Source organism: Vidua macroura, chromosome 2 (assembly GCF_024509145.1).
Source record: "Vidua macroura isolate BioBank_ID:100142 chromosome 2, ASM2450914v1, whole genome shotgun sequence".
Taxonomy (NCBI): Eukaryota; Metazoa; Chordata; class Aves; order Passeriformes; family Viduidae; genus Vidua; species Vidua macroura.
The window spans coordinates 112,159,536-112,178,396 of NC_071572.1; the positions used below are offsets into that span (position 1 = coordinate 112,159,536).

General features: G+C 46.0%; 1 protein-coding gene across 6 annotated transcripts in view; it reads right to left on the reverse strand.

Moving 5' to 3' along the window:
* BCL9 (BCL9 transcription coactivator) overlaps nucleotides 1–18,861 on the reverse strand; it is a 57,198-nt gene that overhangs the window by 3,302 nt on the left and 35,035 nt on the right. For 5 of the 6 annotated variants that reach the window (XM_053970560.1, XM_053970561.1, XM_053970564.1 and 2 more), the window contains exons 2-7: nucleotides 10,953–11,035; nucleotides 7,718–8,024; nucleotides 5,828–6,144; nucleotides 4,721–4,910; nucleotides 4,150–4,249; nucleotides 1,463–3,692 (exon numbers count right to left, since the gene is read on the reverse strand). In XM_053970560.1, the coding sequence (XP_053826535.1) occupies nucleotides 1,463–3,692; nucleotides 4,150–4,249; nucleotides 4,721–4,910; nucleotides 5,828–6,144; nucleotides 7,718–7,770 (2,890 nt within the window). In that variant the 5' untranslated portion in view covers nucleotides 7,771–8,024; nucleotides 10,953–11,035. Of the gene's footprint in view, nucleotides 1–1,462; nucleotides 3,693–4,149; nucleotides 4,250–4,720; nucleotides 4,911–5,827; nucleotides 6,145–6,948; nucleotides 7,121–7,717; nucleotides 8,025–10,952; nucleotides 11,036–18,861 lie in introns of all 6 variants that reach the window. The other variant, XM_053970563.1, reaches the window with a different exon arrangement.

Here is an 18,861-nt window from a genome sequence, read left to right on the forward strand (position 1 = left end):
CTACTGCATAACACTTGTAACTAGAACCATCTTGAGCCTCCACAAATCCACATGAAGAATTACCAGTTTAGTCTGAAAATCTTACTATTCAATGTCCATACACTGAAGACAGACTTAGGTACCAGAGCTAGCCATAAAAATTAAAATCTAAAATCAAAAAAGACACAGGCAGCACAAGGAAAGCTGTAGCAGATATGCTGAGACATGCGAGCACATTTCTGACCAGCTTCATCAGGAGCTACAAGTAAAACTCCCTGTTTACATTGTATTTCTTGTTTCATATAGATATTAGCTGCTTATTCCAGACAAAGAAACATTCTCTGCACCTATTAGCTTAATGTCATCCTTTCCTCTCACAAAATTAGAAGTAACTTAACTGCGCTTCCAATCTTCTTTTTGATTAATTTTATGCCACCCAGACCAATGTACAGATGCTAAACTGAAGCTGTACTCTCACTGAAAATTCATTGCACGTTCCTCAGCCCCTCCCAACCAAAAGAGGAAATGAGAATAGGGAATATAAAAAATAGTGCAATGCCAAAAGATCCATGCTTTGGAAGAGCTGCATGTCAAAGCATTCATTAAGCACTAAGTAAGGCACAGACTGAAGCACTTGGGTGCCCTCCCGAGCCGCCGACCCCACAGGCACATCCCGGTTCTGGTCCCCGCTGTTATCCGCGGCAGCACTAGAGGGCAACGTGGGCAAAGGGCTCCACTTTCCCAGCCAGGAGAATTTCCCGGGCGGGAAGGCTGCCCAGAGCTGTGGAAGCCTGGACTGAAGGGCGGGAGAGCTTTGAGAAGGTGAGAGCAGAAATGAGCCAGCAGCGGGACCCCGAGGTCCCAGTCACAGCACGGCTCAGCACACAACCAAATGTTATGTACAGTGGTGGTTAGATCAAAATGCTTGAAGCCTGAACAACTGAATCACAATTTCCTGTCTGCAATGTAAACCTAGAAAGGACCAACCATTCCTGACCCATGCCTAGATACACAGCTGGTCAACTGCTCAGCATGACTTTGTAGGAGCCTTTTATACCAAAGTGCTTTAATAACATCAACGGGATCTTCTCCATTAAGCTACAATGACTATAAAAGCTACAATGAGCTATGGAAGAACAGCACAAGACCCTTCCAAGGAGAGATTTCTCCCATCAATCCTCCACACCTTTTCATACCTCCTAACCCCATCCTTTTGCTTTTACATCCTCAAGTGTGATCAGCCCTCAGCTCAACACGTGAGAGGCAGAGTGCAAACCCACAAATACAACAGGAGGAGGAGAAGCCATCACCCTCCACTTGCACGGCCACCCACCAGACCCTTGGCACAGCCTCCCTCAAATAGGGAAAGGGCCATCCAGCTCTTGTCCTGCTGCAGGAACCTGCCTCCCTCCCTTTGCTGCACATCTTGGATGACCCGACACGAACCAAAGCACCAAATCTGGCTAGCGGAGGCAGCACTCACCCGACTCCACGTTCCCCAGCATGGCTGGAGAAGACATGGTTAGAGACGCCTTGTGGTTCGGGGGAATCCCAGGGCTCTGCAAAGGAGGCTTTGGAGATGAAGTCCATCCAGGAGAAGGTGCGGGGAGAGACGGAGACTTGAGGTGGACAGGAGAAGCAGCAGCAGACCCCAAGACAGGGGGGGATTTAATGGAGGCAGCAGCAGCTGCAGCAGTGGGGCCCGCGAGCATTCCTGCCAGCTGGGAGGGCGTCTGAGGGGACTTGAGGTTCCCCGAGGGAGACCCCATCATGGGAGACTGGACCTGGCGCATCGTGGGGGACTTCAGGGGGTTGATTCCTGGCGAATGCACCTGACCGGCTGCAGAGATATCCAAGGGCTTGCGGCCGAGGCTGCGCTGCGCAGGGGGAGCAGTGTTGAGGCTATTCGGGTTACTGGTGGGATTGAGAGGTAGTGGCGGCATGTGGCTGAGCCGGTTGTTAGTCCTTTGGTCGGGCCCAATCTGTTCTCTGAGATTCCGGAGACCGACTCCTGGGCCCTGAGACATGGGAAGGAAAGGCCTGGGACCCATGCCATACTCCTGCTGCGGGTGCTCCCCGAACGGCAGCGGCACCATTTTCTGCTGAGAGGAGAGCATCTCCGAGACACCAGGGCGCAGCTTCATCATCTCTTCCGGCCCGACTCCTGCCTCCCTCAGCTTCTGAGGGACCAGGGGTGGGTTGGAGCCCATGCTGACATTCATGCTCATGTCCCCCTTCATGCTGCCGGGGCCCATCCCAAACTCCAGCTCCCTGCTAGAAGCCATTTGTGGGGGTATTCCTTTTGGGAAGTCCCCCCTAGAGGGGCTCATCGGTCCTTCTACCGGCATGCGAGGGAAGATGGGGTTGTTCCCAGGCTCCATGTGTCTCTGGGAGGGCATCATTCTGTTGATCTCCATGCCAGGCCTGATGCCTTCCATGTTCAGACCAGGAGGAAGGCCCATCTGTTTCTCAGCCAGCTGCTGCTGATAGAGCTCTTCAGGCAGGCCCTGCGGATTTGGGAACCGCTCCCCTCGGCCAGGGCCACTGAAGACACCCTGACCAGGAGGGAAGTTTCGCCCATCTGGGATTTTTGGCACATCATCTGGCCAACTAACTCCTGAAAGCCCAGGCCGTGAGGCGGGATTCGGGACATTGGGGCCTTCCATGTCAGGGTTCATCATTCCTGCAAAACCAGGCAGGCGCATCTGGCTCCCGGGCACGTTGGGATGAGGGGCCATGCCCCTGGGGGGCAAAGAGTGTGACATGTTCATGCCTTCAGGGAAGGGCTCTGGACCCCCAGGTCCCCAACCCTCACCAGGCGTCATCTGGTAGGGAGGGGGAGGACCTCGGACCACCCCACGAGGACCATGCTGGTGGACCATCATGTCCTGCAGGGAACACTGCTGCACAACCACCTGCTCTTGCTTCCTTCTCTTCTCCTCGTAAAACTCCTGCTGCAGCTTGAGCCAGGCCACCTGCTCAGGAGTCATATGGTCCAGGTGGTCTGGACCTATGGCTCCTGACTGGGAGTTCATTGGTGGTGGCCCCATTTCATCTGGGGAAAAAGGCATGTCCCTGTGTCCTTGAGGGCCAAACGGAGCCCCTCCATCTGTCCGAGACCCCGACCCTTTGCCTAAACTTTGGGATTGAGCCATCATAGCCTGTATCGGCCCTTCAGGTTTCTTTTGGGGACCATCCAGCACCCCAGCATTTGGGGGTGGCCCTCCACTTTGTCCTCCTGCAAACTCCTTCTCATCAGGGAAGAGCATGCGCTGGATGTCTCTCAGGGTCTGCAACGAGCGCTCTCGGTGCTCCAGCTGCTCCTGTGACAGTCCATCGGGATTCTCACCCAAACTGGATGGGTCCCCACCAGACCCCTGCTGGGGAGGACCTTTGGGGTCCGCAGCAGAGCTATTGCTACCTTGGGAAACTGGGCTAACTGCTCGATTATTGGGGGTTGAACTCTGCCCGAATCCTTCTGTCTGCAACGGGGTAGAGTTGGCAGGGCTGCCCACAGACATCACTTTGCTTTCCACACTGGGACTGTCCTGATCTATGGGACATGGGGGGCCAGTGGGTTTGGATACTGGCGCTGACACGGGTGGAGTCGGCTGCATTTTGGCGTTCTGGGGAGGGTTCTGGTCCTGGGCAGCAGGGGGCTGGGGCTGTGGCAGGGGCTTGGGTTCAGTCCGAAGTGCAGTGATCTGAGGATTCTGCAAGAGAAAGCCACACTCAGTCACTTGCTCTTCTTACAGCCACGTCACATAAGCAGCAGTGCAAACAAAATACCCAATCTCAATCCCACCAGCCCAAAATTGGCAGGGAAGGGTAGCCTTCATGCAGCAATTACACAGTGGCCTCCTGGCAATGCAGAAAACTACTTTGCTCAAGGCATTACTGCAGGGACCCCTTTTGTCTGTGCTAGCTCTATATGACCTTGGAAGCTCTATATGACCTTGGCCATATGAGGTTGGAAATACACTACCCAAACACTGCAAGACTCTAGCTCTTCTTTGGATAACCCAAGACATTTATTTGCAGACGGTCTGAATGACAACTGTCTGTCTTCCTAAAACTTATTTCAGAGTGTAAATAATCATCCTTCTCTCTGAACCACACAGAGGCACATTTACCATTTCCCCTTCTCACCCCCATGCAAGTATTCCCTACCAAGGGTACAGTGTTTCGTTCCGCCTTGCTGTTTGAGATGTTCTGGATATGAAAGGACACGATGGTTTCCACCTGTCCCTTCAGCACAGCTTCTGCAGCCCTGCAAAGACAGACAGGCAGATGCACATATCCAGTTGAAGCCAAGAATCAATTTTTCTTAACTGGCCTCCTTTCTATCTTTCAGCTGGCAAAAGGGAGAAAAACTCAGCCACACATATTTCATTCTAGATGAGTAGCAAAAGAAAAATGCTTATGTCTACAAACTCATCAGCATTCAGGGTTCATGTCTCAGTTTAAGCCATCCTGGCTGCTATTCACTGCATGGATTGCAAAACAATATCCAACAGTATTTGCCAAAAAAAAAAAAAATACCCATACCTCAGAGAAGTAAAAAATCATTCCCCAGAGCAAAGAAGTTAGGGACATGGTCCACTCCAACCTCTTCAGCATCCCCAAAACAAGCAATGACTTTTTGCTACTTGATGCAGAAAGTGCCTTTGATAATCTCTTAAAAGATGAGCACAAATGTAATTCCTGCTCCCAGAAGACATTCAAGCAGCTACCTACTTACTTGTTGGCCATCTCAGTAGAAAAGACGTAAACCACTTTGGATGGAGTCTTCTGCCCACTTGCTGGTTCCAAAGTGGCAGTCAGACCATGGGAAGGTGTGGAAGACCTTGGGGCTGAAGCATTTGAAGGAGTCATGGAGTGTGGTGTGTGCTGAGACTCCTGGGACTTCACATGATCAGCAGAATTGCAGTCTGGAAAGGGACAAAGGGGTAAAGAAGGGAATCACTATCTTGGGATCTCTTTGGAAATCAATTCTGGAAACTGATCAGAGCTTTCTTTCTTCTGAAATTTCCTGCATCTTCCTCAAGCACCACTAAAGGCAATTCTATTACACCACACATCTTTCCTCTAAAGCCTTGGTGTCCTTCAAGTAACACTGGGAGAAAGCTCCTCTTGTGTCCATTTCCAATGAAAGTGGCAGTTCCCACAAATGATCTCTTTGAATTCTCTAATGACCACATAAAAAAGCATGAAAACGACACTTTTATGTAGGAACAAAGATAAATATGTCTGCCTCAAGAAAACACTCCTGCAAAACTTTACTTTTTCTTCTGCTCAGCCACCTTAGCTAGGTGACCTCGCAAATGGACAACAAAGATGGACAACTGAACACGTGGTCTGGTTTTGCATTGCCTCACAGAGGCAATGTTGGAGCAAGGAATAGAACACAGAAATCCCAACTAACTCTCTGGGTTGTGTTACCAGTCAGGGTGCTACGGGGGTTATGTATCTGTGTTGACAAAACAGACCTGAATATTGTTAAAACCCCAGTTACAACAGAACAGTTCCTGAAAGGCCAAAGGCCAGAAGGAGACCAACAGGTTGCATTTGTACTTTTAAATCCTCTGGGGGAGTTTAAGAGTTACAAAGGAACTTTCCCACCAGAGTCAGGTCTGGGCTCTAACCAAGCGTGAACAAGACATTTACCAATGCCAGCTATGACAACCTCTCCTCTTCGCCTGCTTTCAAGACCTTTAGACTTCATTGGCTGGAACTTGCAGAACCTCAGACAAACAAATGTTTCACTAATACTTGCAGAGCAATTCTCCATCTCACAGAGGATTCAGACTGATTGTCTGCACTTGCACATGAACCCTAGCAAACATACCTTTGATTTCTGGGTCATCATTAGGAGTCCCAGCTTCCCTCTGTTCAAAAGAGTCTGCCGAAATGCTCCTCTCTCTCTTCCCCTTCCCCTTGGCACCATTTCCAGCCCCGTTCTTCAGCCCCATACTCCCACCCGGGCCCGGGAGCACTTTGGGGGTGTGACCTCCACTTTTGGGGTCACAGGGAGAGGGCTGGGATTGGCTGGTGGAGCCCCCTTGTTTGCCTTGGTTGGAAAATTTGGAATCCAGCTGAGGGTTGCCAGACGGGGACATCACTGTAGGGGGACGGACCATCACCTCCTGCTTTGATTTGGGGCTACTGGGGAGAGAGAAAAAAAAAGAAAGAAAAAGGAAAAAGTGACAAATCACACCATTGATTCATTCAGCCCTGTAGGAACAGATTAGAGTGAAGTAGAAACAACCACTGTCACCTTTACAAGCTAAGACAATTGCTGACAAATAAAAAATGCCTGCAAGCTTAGAGTCATGCAGGTGCTTTTTTGAACATGCCCTGAAAGGGTTATTATCCAAGATGGGATCTCATTGCTCAAGAAGGCACCAGGGCAAACCACAGACCTGCCAGATCCCAGAAACTACTGTCACATGAGGAGCCACCTCTGGCGCCTCTGTCAATAAAGACAACGGTTTCTATGTGCACAGAGAAGCACCTCACACCAAGACTAGCTCAGAGTAAACAAACGAGGCACAGTAAAGTTCCCCTCACCATTCTCCTGGATCCCAACTATGCTGCAGCTCTGATCAGAGCAGACCCCCCCACACCCCCTCCCTTGCACCTCCCTATCCAGTTCTACAGGGAGCACAAGGAAAACCCAGCATTACTGCAGCATTCGTCATCCATTGGGGCGAGCTGCCAGAGAAACACAAACCTCTGACCGTGAAAACAATTAAACCAGCTACAACCTGCCCCTGAATAAGGAAAGAGAAGGATACCATCTCCAAGAACACTCCTGCAAAATGGGGCAGATAACTCCTCCTCAATTTGCCAAAGGAGACTCAGAGTCTTTCATTCCTCTTCCATCCAGCAAATTGCATCCTGAAAGTATTTTGCTCCTCTGGGTTCTACGGATATTAGGCACCCCTTCCCTCCTCACCCTCCACTTACTCCATTGCTATCAGATCTTCTGCATTGTGTTTTGCCATCCTCACTATCACTTCCAACAGGCAGTGCTTGCTAGCATCCTCACTGTGGGACTCACACAAGCTGTTTCTTCCTTTGGACAGACATCGGACTCAGAAGCATTCCCTCTGAAATACTGTTAAGCTCCAGATGACCTCTAGGAGTAAATAATCAAACTCAAGTATGCTGTCAATCAGAACCATCCTAAGTCCCTGGACACTGTTTTGCTTTCATGTTTTTCCCCTTCCAAATTAGTGGAGAAGAAATGCTGACCTGCTGCACCGGCAGGTGACTGACACAGAGGATCTCAGTACTCAGCTGATCAGTTCTCCAGGCTGTTCAAGCCAATAATATGGAGAAAGCATTTTGTGTGAAAGTACAGACAGAGAGACCTTCTGCTGCCCAACTACCCCTTGGGAAATAGATAATTAGAAGAGGAGGAAGGGGAAAAAAACAAGAGAGAAACAGCAGGTTTACTCTCCTATAGCCAATCCAGGCACCTGGTAGAAGGGAGGAGAGCACAAGGAACAGAGAATCCACACCTCATGGGTCTACAGCTTTCAGTTCATCCTGAGCCTTGCAAACATGGAGACCACCAGCACTGTGCAGCTACTGTTCAGCCTCAGCAGGTCCAATGGGAGCACAGAGGGACCAGGAAGCAACATTGCCACCGTCCTTGAGCTAATCCAGCAGCAGAGCAGGGATGGCAGTGTGCACCAACCCACAGCAGCTGACTGCAGGCTCTTCTCCTTACCTCTGTGTGTTGCCTGACGGGGAGTTCCTCACTTTGGGGTTACTGGAATGCATTGACAGAAATCCTGAGCTCACAGTCTCACACACACGCAGATGGGTTCTCGTCAAGTTCCTCTGGGGAGCGTGCCGCCAGAGGCAGCGTCGAAGCACTTTCTGCCACCCGCTTCTCTCAGTGCTGGCTGCCTGCTTGCCTTTTTTCTCTTTGCTCCTCGCTGCTTTTGCACTGGGCACTTCCCTCCTGCAGCTGCAGCATTCTCTAGATGCGTGCCTCCTGCTGCCCAGGGGAAGTCTCGCATCTCCAGGGCACACTGCAAACCACCCCAACAAGGAGAGAACAGAAAACCAATGAGGAACTTCCCAAGCAGATGTGTCTGGTGTGGAGCAATGCATGGCAATTCTTCCCCCATTCCCAAGAAGACAGAGAAGAGCTTTCAGACAGACGTGAATTTCAGACATTAGATAGCCCTGGCTGGCCATTCAGTTTACAGGCAGTGAGGCCATCTTCCCTTTGTCCAAAGCAAATCATTCTGGAGTCAACAAAACAGAGAAGCACCTTGTGTCTGAACACTTAGATTTTGCATCCGTGCTCAACTTAAAGACACCTCACAGCAGTCAGTAGGAAGACAAAAGTACAAATCCCCAACATGACTTATCTATCCAAAATTCCCCTGTGGATGGCAGTAATCTGATATTTCTTAAGAACACAAATTCTGTTTAAATCTTTTGTCTCTTTGGCCCAATATACCTAGATCAATGATGTGTGCTAAGGGTTACACAAAGGGAGAAAAATAAAACAAAATGCCTTCCTGACCACTTGTAAGTTACTGCTCTGTGTGATTACTCTGAAAACATGAGGGATTAGTTACTCATCATATCTATTAGAAAGGTCAAAAAAAGCACTGGAGTAATACTCATCTAAATTTGCTCAGCAACACACTACACATTATTGAGGCTTTAAAAAAAGGCACAAGAAAAGCAGCTGCTTTTTCAGCTTCTTTCTAAGAAACAATATGCATGACGCAGGCAATAAGGCACATAAAGCTGTTTCTGGAGGTGGAAGCTATTGAACATTACTGTTTATGTGCTTTGGGCTAAATTACTTTGGAACAAATTTCTGTCTTGTTTATGTTTCAACAAAATCTCTCCTGTTCATCTCACCTACTCAGATGCAAATCCACTTAATTTAGAATCTAACCAAGATTTATTGTTAATGTATTAAGCATTGCTAGCTAAATATTATTCAAATGTAAATATTCCCGATATTCCTTTTCAGCACCAAAGAAGTAGTTTCTTCCTATATATACCAAATTAAACAAAATAAATATTACTAGGATGGAAGTGTCTTGAATTTTATTAAGAAATTACTGCTCAAACTGCATAACTGCATTTCAAAACAAAAAATTGGTTTATGTGCTGATGACACCAGAGGATTAAAAGACATGGGCACTCTATGACCACCTCTGGCCAAGTAGAGTTATCAGCAACTTGTAGTACTGAGCACCATGGTTTTTCAGTTCCCCAAATCTGTACAGGTGTGAGGTTGTGCTGTTACACATTTTAGTGACTTTGCACTGCTCTACTTTAATATGAGAGTGATCCACTCTGCAGTAGTCATGTGAAATTCTGCATCACCTACAAAAATTGTTCTCTACCACACATCTCCTTCATAAGCCAGAGAAGTCATCCTACTGCCTGTTCTCACCTCCACTGTGCTGCACAAACCTATTAATGTGGGGAACGTTTCTGCAGCAAATGTCTCATTTTGAAGGCCTCTTATCAGGCAGTCAGATGAACTCTAGTCTGAGCCACACACTCCAGAGGACCCACATGCCTCTCTGGGGCTATTAGTTGGTTATCCCACTGATTTTGGGAACAATGTTGGAGTTACCCTATCCCTATTGTTCCTACTATCATGTTGCAATTACAGCTGGTTCTACACAGATACATTAAAGAGGAGAGAGAACCTCTTCACACATATCTAAATTGCATCATCTTTGCATGCAAATTTGGCTCCTATGTCTGTTTTGTTAAATAAAACTGTAACATTATCAACAGCACCCAACTCTTGCTTTCCAAGAGACTGACACATCTGTAAAAGTCAGTGGAACTCTGTGAAACTTCTGCACCCTCACTTAAGGTGAAGATATGACTGAAAATACAGTGACTTCCAGCTTAAAAAAAAAATGAGAACAGGAGTAACAGCATAAAAGTGAGCAGAGCTTGATGCTTACAGCAGGATGTAGATGCCTGCATGATGAACTTAAGTATTCTGGTTGTTTAATCCTCTGCTTTTCCATTTGGATATTTATACATTATGTTACCTTTTACTACAAGATGAAAATCGTCTCAAGGCTCCCAGTCTTGCACAGTGCAAAGAAAAAACATGAATAATCACAATCACCCTGGCTACACAGTATTCCTGACATCACCAAACTTTCAAGTACTTCACCCAGGGGTGGGAGGAGAATGCTGCAATTTTTTAACCTTACTTTTTTTATTATTCTATACACATATATTCCATATATTAAAAGTGATGCGCTGTGCAAGGGAACTGTGTTTTCCAATCTCAGTTTAAATTTATTCTTACTAGAGAGAGCTATAAAGGATACATCAATATATTCATTGGAGGAACAACAGCAACTCAACTTCCTCAGCTTCTTATTTCTGCACACAGGGAATGTACCATCTTCTATAACGTGAAATGGCATGTCTCATGATTTTTCTCCATGCACAGAGAAATGTATTTTTGCAGCTGGAGTCTGCCTGCCATAGCAAAGCCTGTATCATTGCTTTAAAATTAGAGGTAGGGTCAGTGACAGTGAATGGTCAAACCACTTTTCAAGACACTTTGGAAAGCTACATCCAAGGCTGTATTTTCAGGATGGCTTTAAGGTATGGCAGGCAAAGGTTGCAGAGAAATGGGATGGTTCAGCTGGCTACTCATTCTCACCACATCAGGGAAATATCTGAATGGGAACTAATCCAAGGGGAACAATAGAAATTTCTATTCAGCTGGATTTTCCCCTTGACCTGGTTGATCATGTAACCACATCACTATCATTACAAGCTCAGAAGAGGAGGTGAGAACAGGTGAAAATGTAGCCCCATCCCACTTGCTTGCAGCCTACAATTTACATGGCTTTAAATTAATTCAAACTTTAACTGCAAAGACAAAACATATGGATCTGCATTTGTGGAGATATTATAGATCCTTGTTTTTCCAACAAGTAGCTTACCAAGACCCCTGGTGTCACGACACTGCAGTACTCATCATGGAGGCCATGAGTTGCAAACCACTTGTCTCACAAAAAACAGTCACCTGGAAAAAAAGAGAGAAAAATTTCATCAACAAGAACTCACAGCCAAGCTGTGCACCCCTTCCATGCATTCAACCACAGAAGCAGAGGAATCAAAAGTTGCTCTGAACCACCAAGGGGAAGCCTCTGCTCAGCCTGGAAAGATTTATCAGCACCCAAGAAGCCACCATCAGACTGGAAGACACTGAAGATTCAGGCTGCCCATGAGGGGAAATAGAGCAGACCTGCTTTAACACTCCCAAGTTTAGCCAGCTGGATTCCCATGAGCTCATCTGTGCTTATAGAAGCTGGCACAAAGCTTGGACATGTCACCTTCCCTTCTCTGCACCCATCTCTCTTCAAAGGCTCACCTTCCCCTCACAATGTGCCCAGCAACTCCTGCCAAACCCTTCTGCTTCATATATGCAACCTCCTCCACAGCCAGACAATGTATAAACAGAAACATCAAGTATCAGGTAAAGCCAGGCAATCACATCTAAGGGAAAACCAGGTAGGTTTTAGAAGGAAGAAGCACTATCTACTGCTCTGGCAGCTCCTACTTCACTTCAGTGCACACCCTACAGGAGGAAGGGAATCCAAAGCAAGTTTAAGTGCCTGAAATTTCAGCAATACAAGGAAACACAGGCTCTGAAGACTGGCTTACTGGTAAATTTGAGGTTAGTAAAAAAACCAGCAGTGACCTGCCAGCTTCTCCCTCACCCACTGTGAAAACTGTAGAGGCTGCAAGACAGTATGAATCCAGATAACATTCACACTGTCAGGGCCAGTGTGGTCTCAGAGCACTCTCAGCTATTTACACAGCATGGACAGCCTTGCAGTTGAAAGTACAATTGCATATTGAAATCACTACCAATTTTTTCTGTGTAATCCCAATGCATTCTGCTGACCAGATCTCCTAACAGAAACACAGGAGCTGGAGGCTCAACTAGTTATGCGTTGTGAAAGCCTGTAAATATTCTCTTTCCTCCAACATTCTCCAACTATTATCTACTGCAGCTTCACCTTAATAATGTAGCAATGTGCTGCCATGTAATCCACTTCACAAAACCAAACTACAAAGCTAGTCCCAAACAATGCAGCTACATTCTCCACCCAGTCCAGCCAAATCAAACAATGAAATCATCAACGTGATAGACCATCCTTATCTAGCCAAGTCACACCTGCAGACAGAAGCTGAAACAAACACCTATCGCAACAAGCTGCTTCATCCAGTAAAACTCACCACAGCAGCACTATCATCCCTGAATCCAATTACCCAGTTATATCTCCTCTCCTCTTTCCCCCACCCCACCCAATGAAACAATACTGGCTAAGCCATGCCAGTGCCAATACTGACACACCTCTACCAGAGCAGGGACAGAAATCACCTTTTCCCTTGAAGAGGAAAGCGTGTGAACACCAGCACACATCAGGATGGAAAGAATCTATCACAAACACTGCTCAGAGCTCTATTCCTTGAAACATTCAGTCCCAGCCTGGCAGGGAAGGACAGCCTTGCAGACCATAGCTGAGGACTGCAAGAGGGGCACTATCCATCTTTTAGGCTACCCAGTTACTGCACTGCAATTCCATTCCCTAGTGTCCCATCTCTGCTGCTCACCTGCATGGTCTTAGCCCTGTCAGCACAAGGCAGTTTGCTTCAGTGAATTTAAGAGCAAAAGGCTGAGAGCATGCACACAAAGCAGCTACCACAGAGTAACTAACAAGATGCAAATGCACATCTCACTTTACTTTTCAGTTAAATATTTTGGCCACCCCTCTACTTCTACAAACCAGCCACCATATTACAGTACTGCAAATAGAAGGTTTAAAAAAATTCAAAATGGCTAATTCCTACTTTATGGCCTTAAGCTGAAGAAGCTTGATAGTGAAAAGTGGTCAAATACTTGGAAGTATGCAGCATTATGGCTATTCCAGCAGGAACAGCTGAATCAGTTATCACTGATTCACTTCAGTCTTTTCTCCCTCTTTGAGGAGGAGAATGTGGAGAGATGAAATAAGGGCATACCAAGTAGATAAAAGTATCAGACTTGTGGCTGACTGTGACATGAAGCATTAAAGGCAAGAAACCTTTCTCTGCATACAAGAAAGAGCACACTGCTATTTTCCCCTTGGCCTTTCTGAGACTGTCAGTCTGAGCTGGACTGAGGGTGGTGAGAGCTCAAAATCAGCACGGAAAAAGAAAAAAGGCTGGAGACCTGCTGCTGCAGAAAACAAATGATAACTTTGAATGCAAGCTGAGCCTGCACCCTGAATTGTATCTGTGACAGTGGAGTGGGTAAGGAAGGAGAGAGAGTGGAATAAGAGATTGCTCAGGGAAGAACAGAAGCTTTAGAAAGAACCAAGAATAACAGCAGCAGGAGGTATATGAGCAACTGCTGATCCTGACAGCCACCAGGAAACAAACTTCTGCAAGTGCATCCACCAGTGGACTCCCTGTGTGACCTGAGAGGTGGGGCAAGGCAATGAATCAGCCAACGCGCTCCTTCAGCACATTTTTACTGGGAAGGGCACCTCCAATTTCTCCGACCCTCATTCAACCACATGAGAGGGAGAATAGCTGCACTGGCAAAAGGTGACTCCACTACACCCAAGAGCTGCCACTGGTTTTCATCACGTGCTGCACTTAGCAGTTTTGTTGAGCATTTGCGTATTTTCCACACTTGCAGCTGAGCTGCACATTACTTTTTAATAAGCTGCTGTTTAATAAAGTACTTGATTACACACCTCATTGATAAGGAGAGTGACTGGCAAACAAGGAGGACACAGGAAGTGTTATTCAAAGCTTTTATTGAACTGTCCAACTTCCTTAAGATCATGTAAAAGCAAATAGATAAAATCACATGAATATTCTACACCCCATACATCTCCCTATGACACTTGAGGATATAGGGACACAAGACACTTCAATCACTCGAAGCAGTCCTAATTTTTAGACAGGGCTCCCTACCCTAATAAATACAGCTTTAAATCTGTCTCTGCCTCCTAGCAAAAACTGTCCTCCTCATCCTTTCCCAGGAATGGATAAAGCACATGCCTGTCACACTACTAGGATTGACCCCCATCATCATTCAAATAGGTCTGTCAAAAATGCAAGCTTACCTTCTGCACACCAGCTCGGTACTGGACCCAGGAAAGCAACTTAACCAGAATAAGCCTATCCAACTCTACCCCTTCCAGCACTTGTGATACAGCTGAAAACTAACTCCAGATAAGATATGAATAACATTCAGGAGACAACTTTCCTGTTTCACCCCACAAGGTGTCCATGTGCTCACTGGCACAAAGGAGGCAGTGCTGACTGGTGGCAAAGGCATGGATAGATATATGCTTATTGAAATACATTTGTGCCCATCTTCTGCCAGGTCCCTCTGCCCTTTTTCTTAAACAAGGGCAGAAAATATCTCAGGTACCTTCAGATAGGTAACTTGGATACCTAAGGGTAGGTAGAGATAAGTTGTTCATCTAAGGTGATTAGATAGCAACTCACAGCCAAGTCATCAGTTTCTAGATGGTCCTAACTTATCTTGAAACAGTATGGACTTTCCTATGTTTATGTCATAACATAAAAAATGATACACAAAGTTCTCACAGTCTCCCAGATAATTCCATCTTACCACAGAGAAATCACTGCTATTCCAAATTCTGCACAGTATTATCTCTCTGCTCATAGTTTTATACCAGAAATTACTCTCAATAAACAGAATAATCAAGAACTTGTAGCAAAATAAGTTTAGGTGACATGAATGTAAGGGCTACACAATCTCTATCAGGCAGTATTGCAACCTCCACAGGGAAAATACCTTCTCCTGCACATGTAGTGTGTAAGCATCTCTGTTGAACTCTAAATGAGTAGATTATTGCCCACAACTACCTCCAGCCCTGAAGCACAGAGAAAGGGTCTGAGCAAAGACAGGCTCACCTAAAATTAGCACCTTGAAGATCAACAGACACAGATAGGGAAAGGGCATGCAAGATTCTATGCCTTTACATGGAGAGAAGTTTCCTTGAGTTGCTTCATTTAATGTAAGAAATTAGCACCACAGGATAAGCCTCCCAGAAACACTAAGAATATTTAATGAGGCCCATGCAAATGCAGTACAGTGTGGTCACACAATGCAGCTCTGCTGAGCCCACCTGTGCCTGCCCATCCACACCTCTCAAATAAGACAGTACAGACACCTTTCCTCCCATACTTCCCCCCACACCCTATAACCACACACGTGGACCTTTCCCAAAGAACACATCTCTCCTGAAGTCCATTCAAAACAACAAAGGCCACAGAAAATCCAACCTTTTGCTCTACATCCTTAAAATGTGCAACGAAGACAATCACTGACAAACACAATACAAACTCAAAGGCTCGGAGAATTAAGTGTTTTATGAGTTTCTCATGTCACTATCCCCTTTTCTGAGAAAGTGGTATCTCTAGCAACTATTCTCTTCCTTCTGACAAGTACATGGATAACCAACAGTAGCCATGATATAAAGGCTGTATAAGTAATCACTCTTTTTAGGTACTTTAAAAATCATTCTAAAACAGTCTTTTGCAACAGACATGTTGCCCGCTACTCTCACAAGCATAACTTTCAAGAGTTGTGAATAACACTAACACTTCTTGTCAAACAGACAACTATATGTCCGTTAAACTTTATTTTTGATGTCTTTAATAACACTTCAGTGCATTATTAATCCCGTGGGGATGCATGGCTGTCGTAGACAGCTTCTGACTCTGTACAACTCCTTCCCCAAAGCAGTGGAGGAGACAGACACTTACGGACACCAGTGATCAAATTCAAGGTGTACACAGACAAACACTGAGAGCTTTTCGATTTCCCATCTGCTATTATGGAAAAAACACTTGAACTACTTGGTTCACTTGGGACTGGAACAAGCTCTTGGCAGATTCTGACACAGTTCCAGAAATCAGTCTGGGGAAAAAGCCAAAAGAAAAATTCTTTAAAAAACCCCTCAAAGCCTAAGCTACAGCTATCTGCTTCTGTACAGGAACATTATGAACACTTCCCCTCAGTGTTCCTGCCATTTCAGCCTCACCAGCAGCAGTGGCACTGGCAGGTGCGGGTCAACCGGGGCGTCGGGGACACCGTCGCGCACCCTGTCACGACATCGCGCTGACCTCAGCTCAGCCCTGGCACACTCCAGCACAGCTGCCAACATCACTTCAGCTCCACCTCTGTTAGCAGTGCTGGGAGCAGTCTATGTACTTTACAAGTGGAGTTTGGAGCTCCCTACGTGGAGCGTCGCTTACCTGAGCAGCAGCCGGGCTGCCATGGAGTCCCAGCTATTGTAAACATCGATAAAGATCAAAAGCTCGAGCAATAAGGGATTTATCAAAAAACATTTTAACAGTATTTCCCTAATATATGACAGGCTTCTACATATTATCACATTAGCAGTTAATAGCCTTAGCATCAGTCAGCATTGCATGCAGGAGTCCAGTAGGTAATGAGAGTTCTCTATGGTCTGCTTTCATAGCTTTGGCTTCTGTCAAAACTACATCTACTTTTCAGGAGTTAGGAGAAGCCACAGGCAATCTCCTTCCCCTTACTTCTCTGGGTTTATTTTTTCAAAAATTTAAATAGGGACATCAGCAGGTAAAAGACACCTGTGTCAAGCCTGCCAGCAGGCCATTCTCTACAAACTAATCTGTTGAAAGGTGCTGGGGGGAAATATGCTGAAATACTGGATAGGGAGACAGGATGAAGGAGACAGCAGTTTGTTCTTCTACAAGTATTAACACCACACTGCTTAAACAAAAGGCTTAGAAAAAACAAGTCACTAATCAGTTCAGCACAGAAAAAAACCCAAGTGCTTTTTCCTTCCCTTTCGGCATCCCTTCAACAGGCTTCCAGAATGAAAGATAAGAAGCAATCCTCAGGCGTAACTCCTTGGGCTGCAATCTTGTCAGTTTTCATAAGCTAAGTGGGGCTGGGATGGGTCAGTACAGGACAGAGCTCCTCTGAGAAAAACCCAGTGCTACAGCAAGCAGTAATTCCCCACCCTGCTGCAAGGGGACATGACACAGGACACCAGTCAGAATTGCTGGGGGCAAGCCATACACCTTCCTTCTTGTTAACCTTCACCTTTACAGCTCTCTGGTCTCTCTCCTCCCAAATGAGCCCTTTTCCAAGGCTCCCCTGAGCATCACTACCTTCCAGCAGTGCCTGCCAGACCAGTTTTCATTCAGGACTGTCACCACCAGCCATCCCTCTGCTTTGCTCCTTTACAGGAGCCCTCCTGCTGTTCTCAGGCACCTGGGGAGCTCAACACCACAAATCCAGCATTCCCACGGGAGCAGAGCTGAAGAGTTACTACATCCCCTGCAGCTTACTGCTGAGTAAAATGTGTGCCAGGGTGTGCTTGTCCCTGGTGCACTGAATCTCTCATTCCTTTGCTTTTAGCCCCACATTAGGCATGTGAGAGGCAGCACGACCCTCAGTGACACAGTGCAGTGGTTCCATACTGGCTTCCCAGTTATTAAATGCAGGATCTTCCACACAGCAATGACTCTTCTAAGGAGTAAGGCACTTCAAAGAACTCCAGCAAGCAAAAACTGCATGTACATGGTACTCTACGATGCTACATGATTATATCAAAGCTGCTGGGATGAAAAACTGACATTTGATAAATAACATGAGGTCACCTCAAAGATCTCAGAACGCTGCATGTAAAAATGTTATTTTGACAAGAAATTAAGCAATTGTATAATCAGGTCTATTATCAAATCTACTGCTTTGACACGATCTTATAAAAGTACGAGGAGCATGCAATTCCAATTGCTGCAGGATCCTCCCTCACTCAACACAAGATGTAGGCATTTAATATTCCTCTAGTTAGCCACGCATGTACAGCACAGCCTAACGCACTTCAAAGTATTTACTGTGCTGTATAAACACAGCGCTATTTTCAAAGCCTCATAACTGTCAAATCAAAGCTGGCTTTCACTAAAGCATTCAGAAGCATTTCTGCTGGATGGTGGCTATTTGCCTGACAGTTTCAACCTTCTATCCTCCAACTACAAGAAGGTTAAATATTTTTTGTATATATGCATATATATATAAAATTATTATTTTCAAGAGGCAGAAGAAATCGTTTTCTTGCTAACAAGCTGTCAAATCATTTTGACCTGAAGTTTTTTTACTTCTTTTCTCATACGCACATATAAAATGTGGCAGAAAACTTCCATTCCACCACCAGAAGTCCTGAAAAGAGTTTCTCCATACATAGAACTATCAACTGTCCATTGTACCAGCTGTTCCTGTTGAGGCTGTGGCTGCTCACCTCAACAGGCTACAACTTGGGTTTTATATTACACTGCAAATACATTTCTAATCAATCCTCAAACAAATCCAGATTGGTACATAGATAAAACATTGCCATTTCACAGGCAGTGGAACAGTGATAAAAGACACCTGAAGAAGTCAGTTTAGCAAAATGCAGAAAGCAGAGCTCTGAGCAACCTGAAAACAGTCTGCACTGCTTGATCTAACCCAGTGTTTTTATCAGTGAACCACTAAACCAAATTTTTGTTCAGGTCTTCACAACTCTGTACACACTGCAAAGGTGGCAAAGATAGCTTGACACAACATACACAGGCAGACTCACAGACTTAAAGCAATTTGTAGAGCGTAAGTAACATGGTCGAGTAGATAAATCACAGGCACGTTAAGAGCCAACCTCTGTTCCCAAGTTTGCCACCAAATCCAAGCAACCCTGGCTTTAAAAGAGCCCATGGGCCCCAGCCACCCCGCTGATAAGGTAAAACAGATATCTGCACCCTTTGTTCAGAAGGCAGAGAGGACAACCA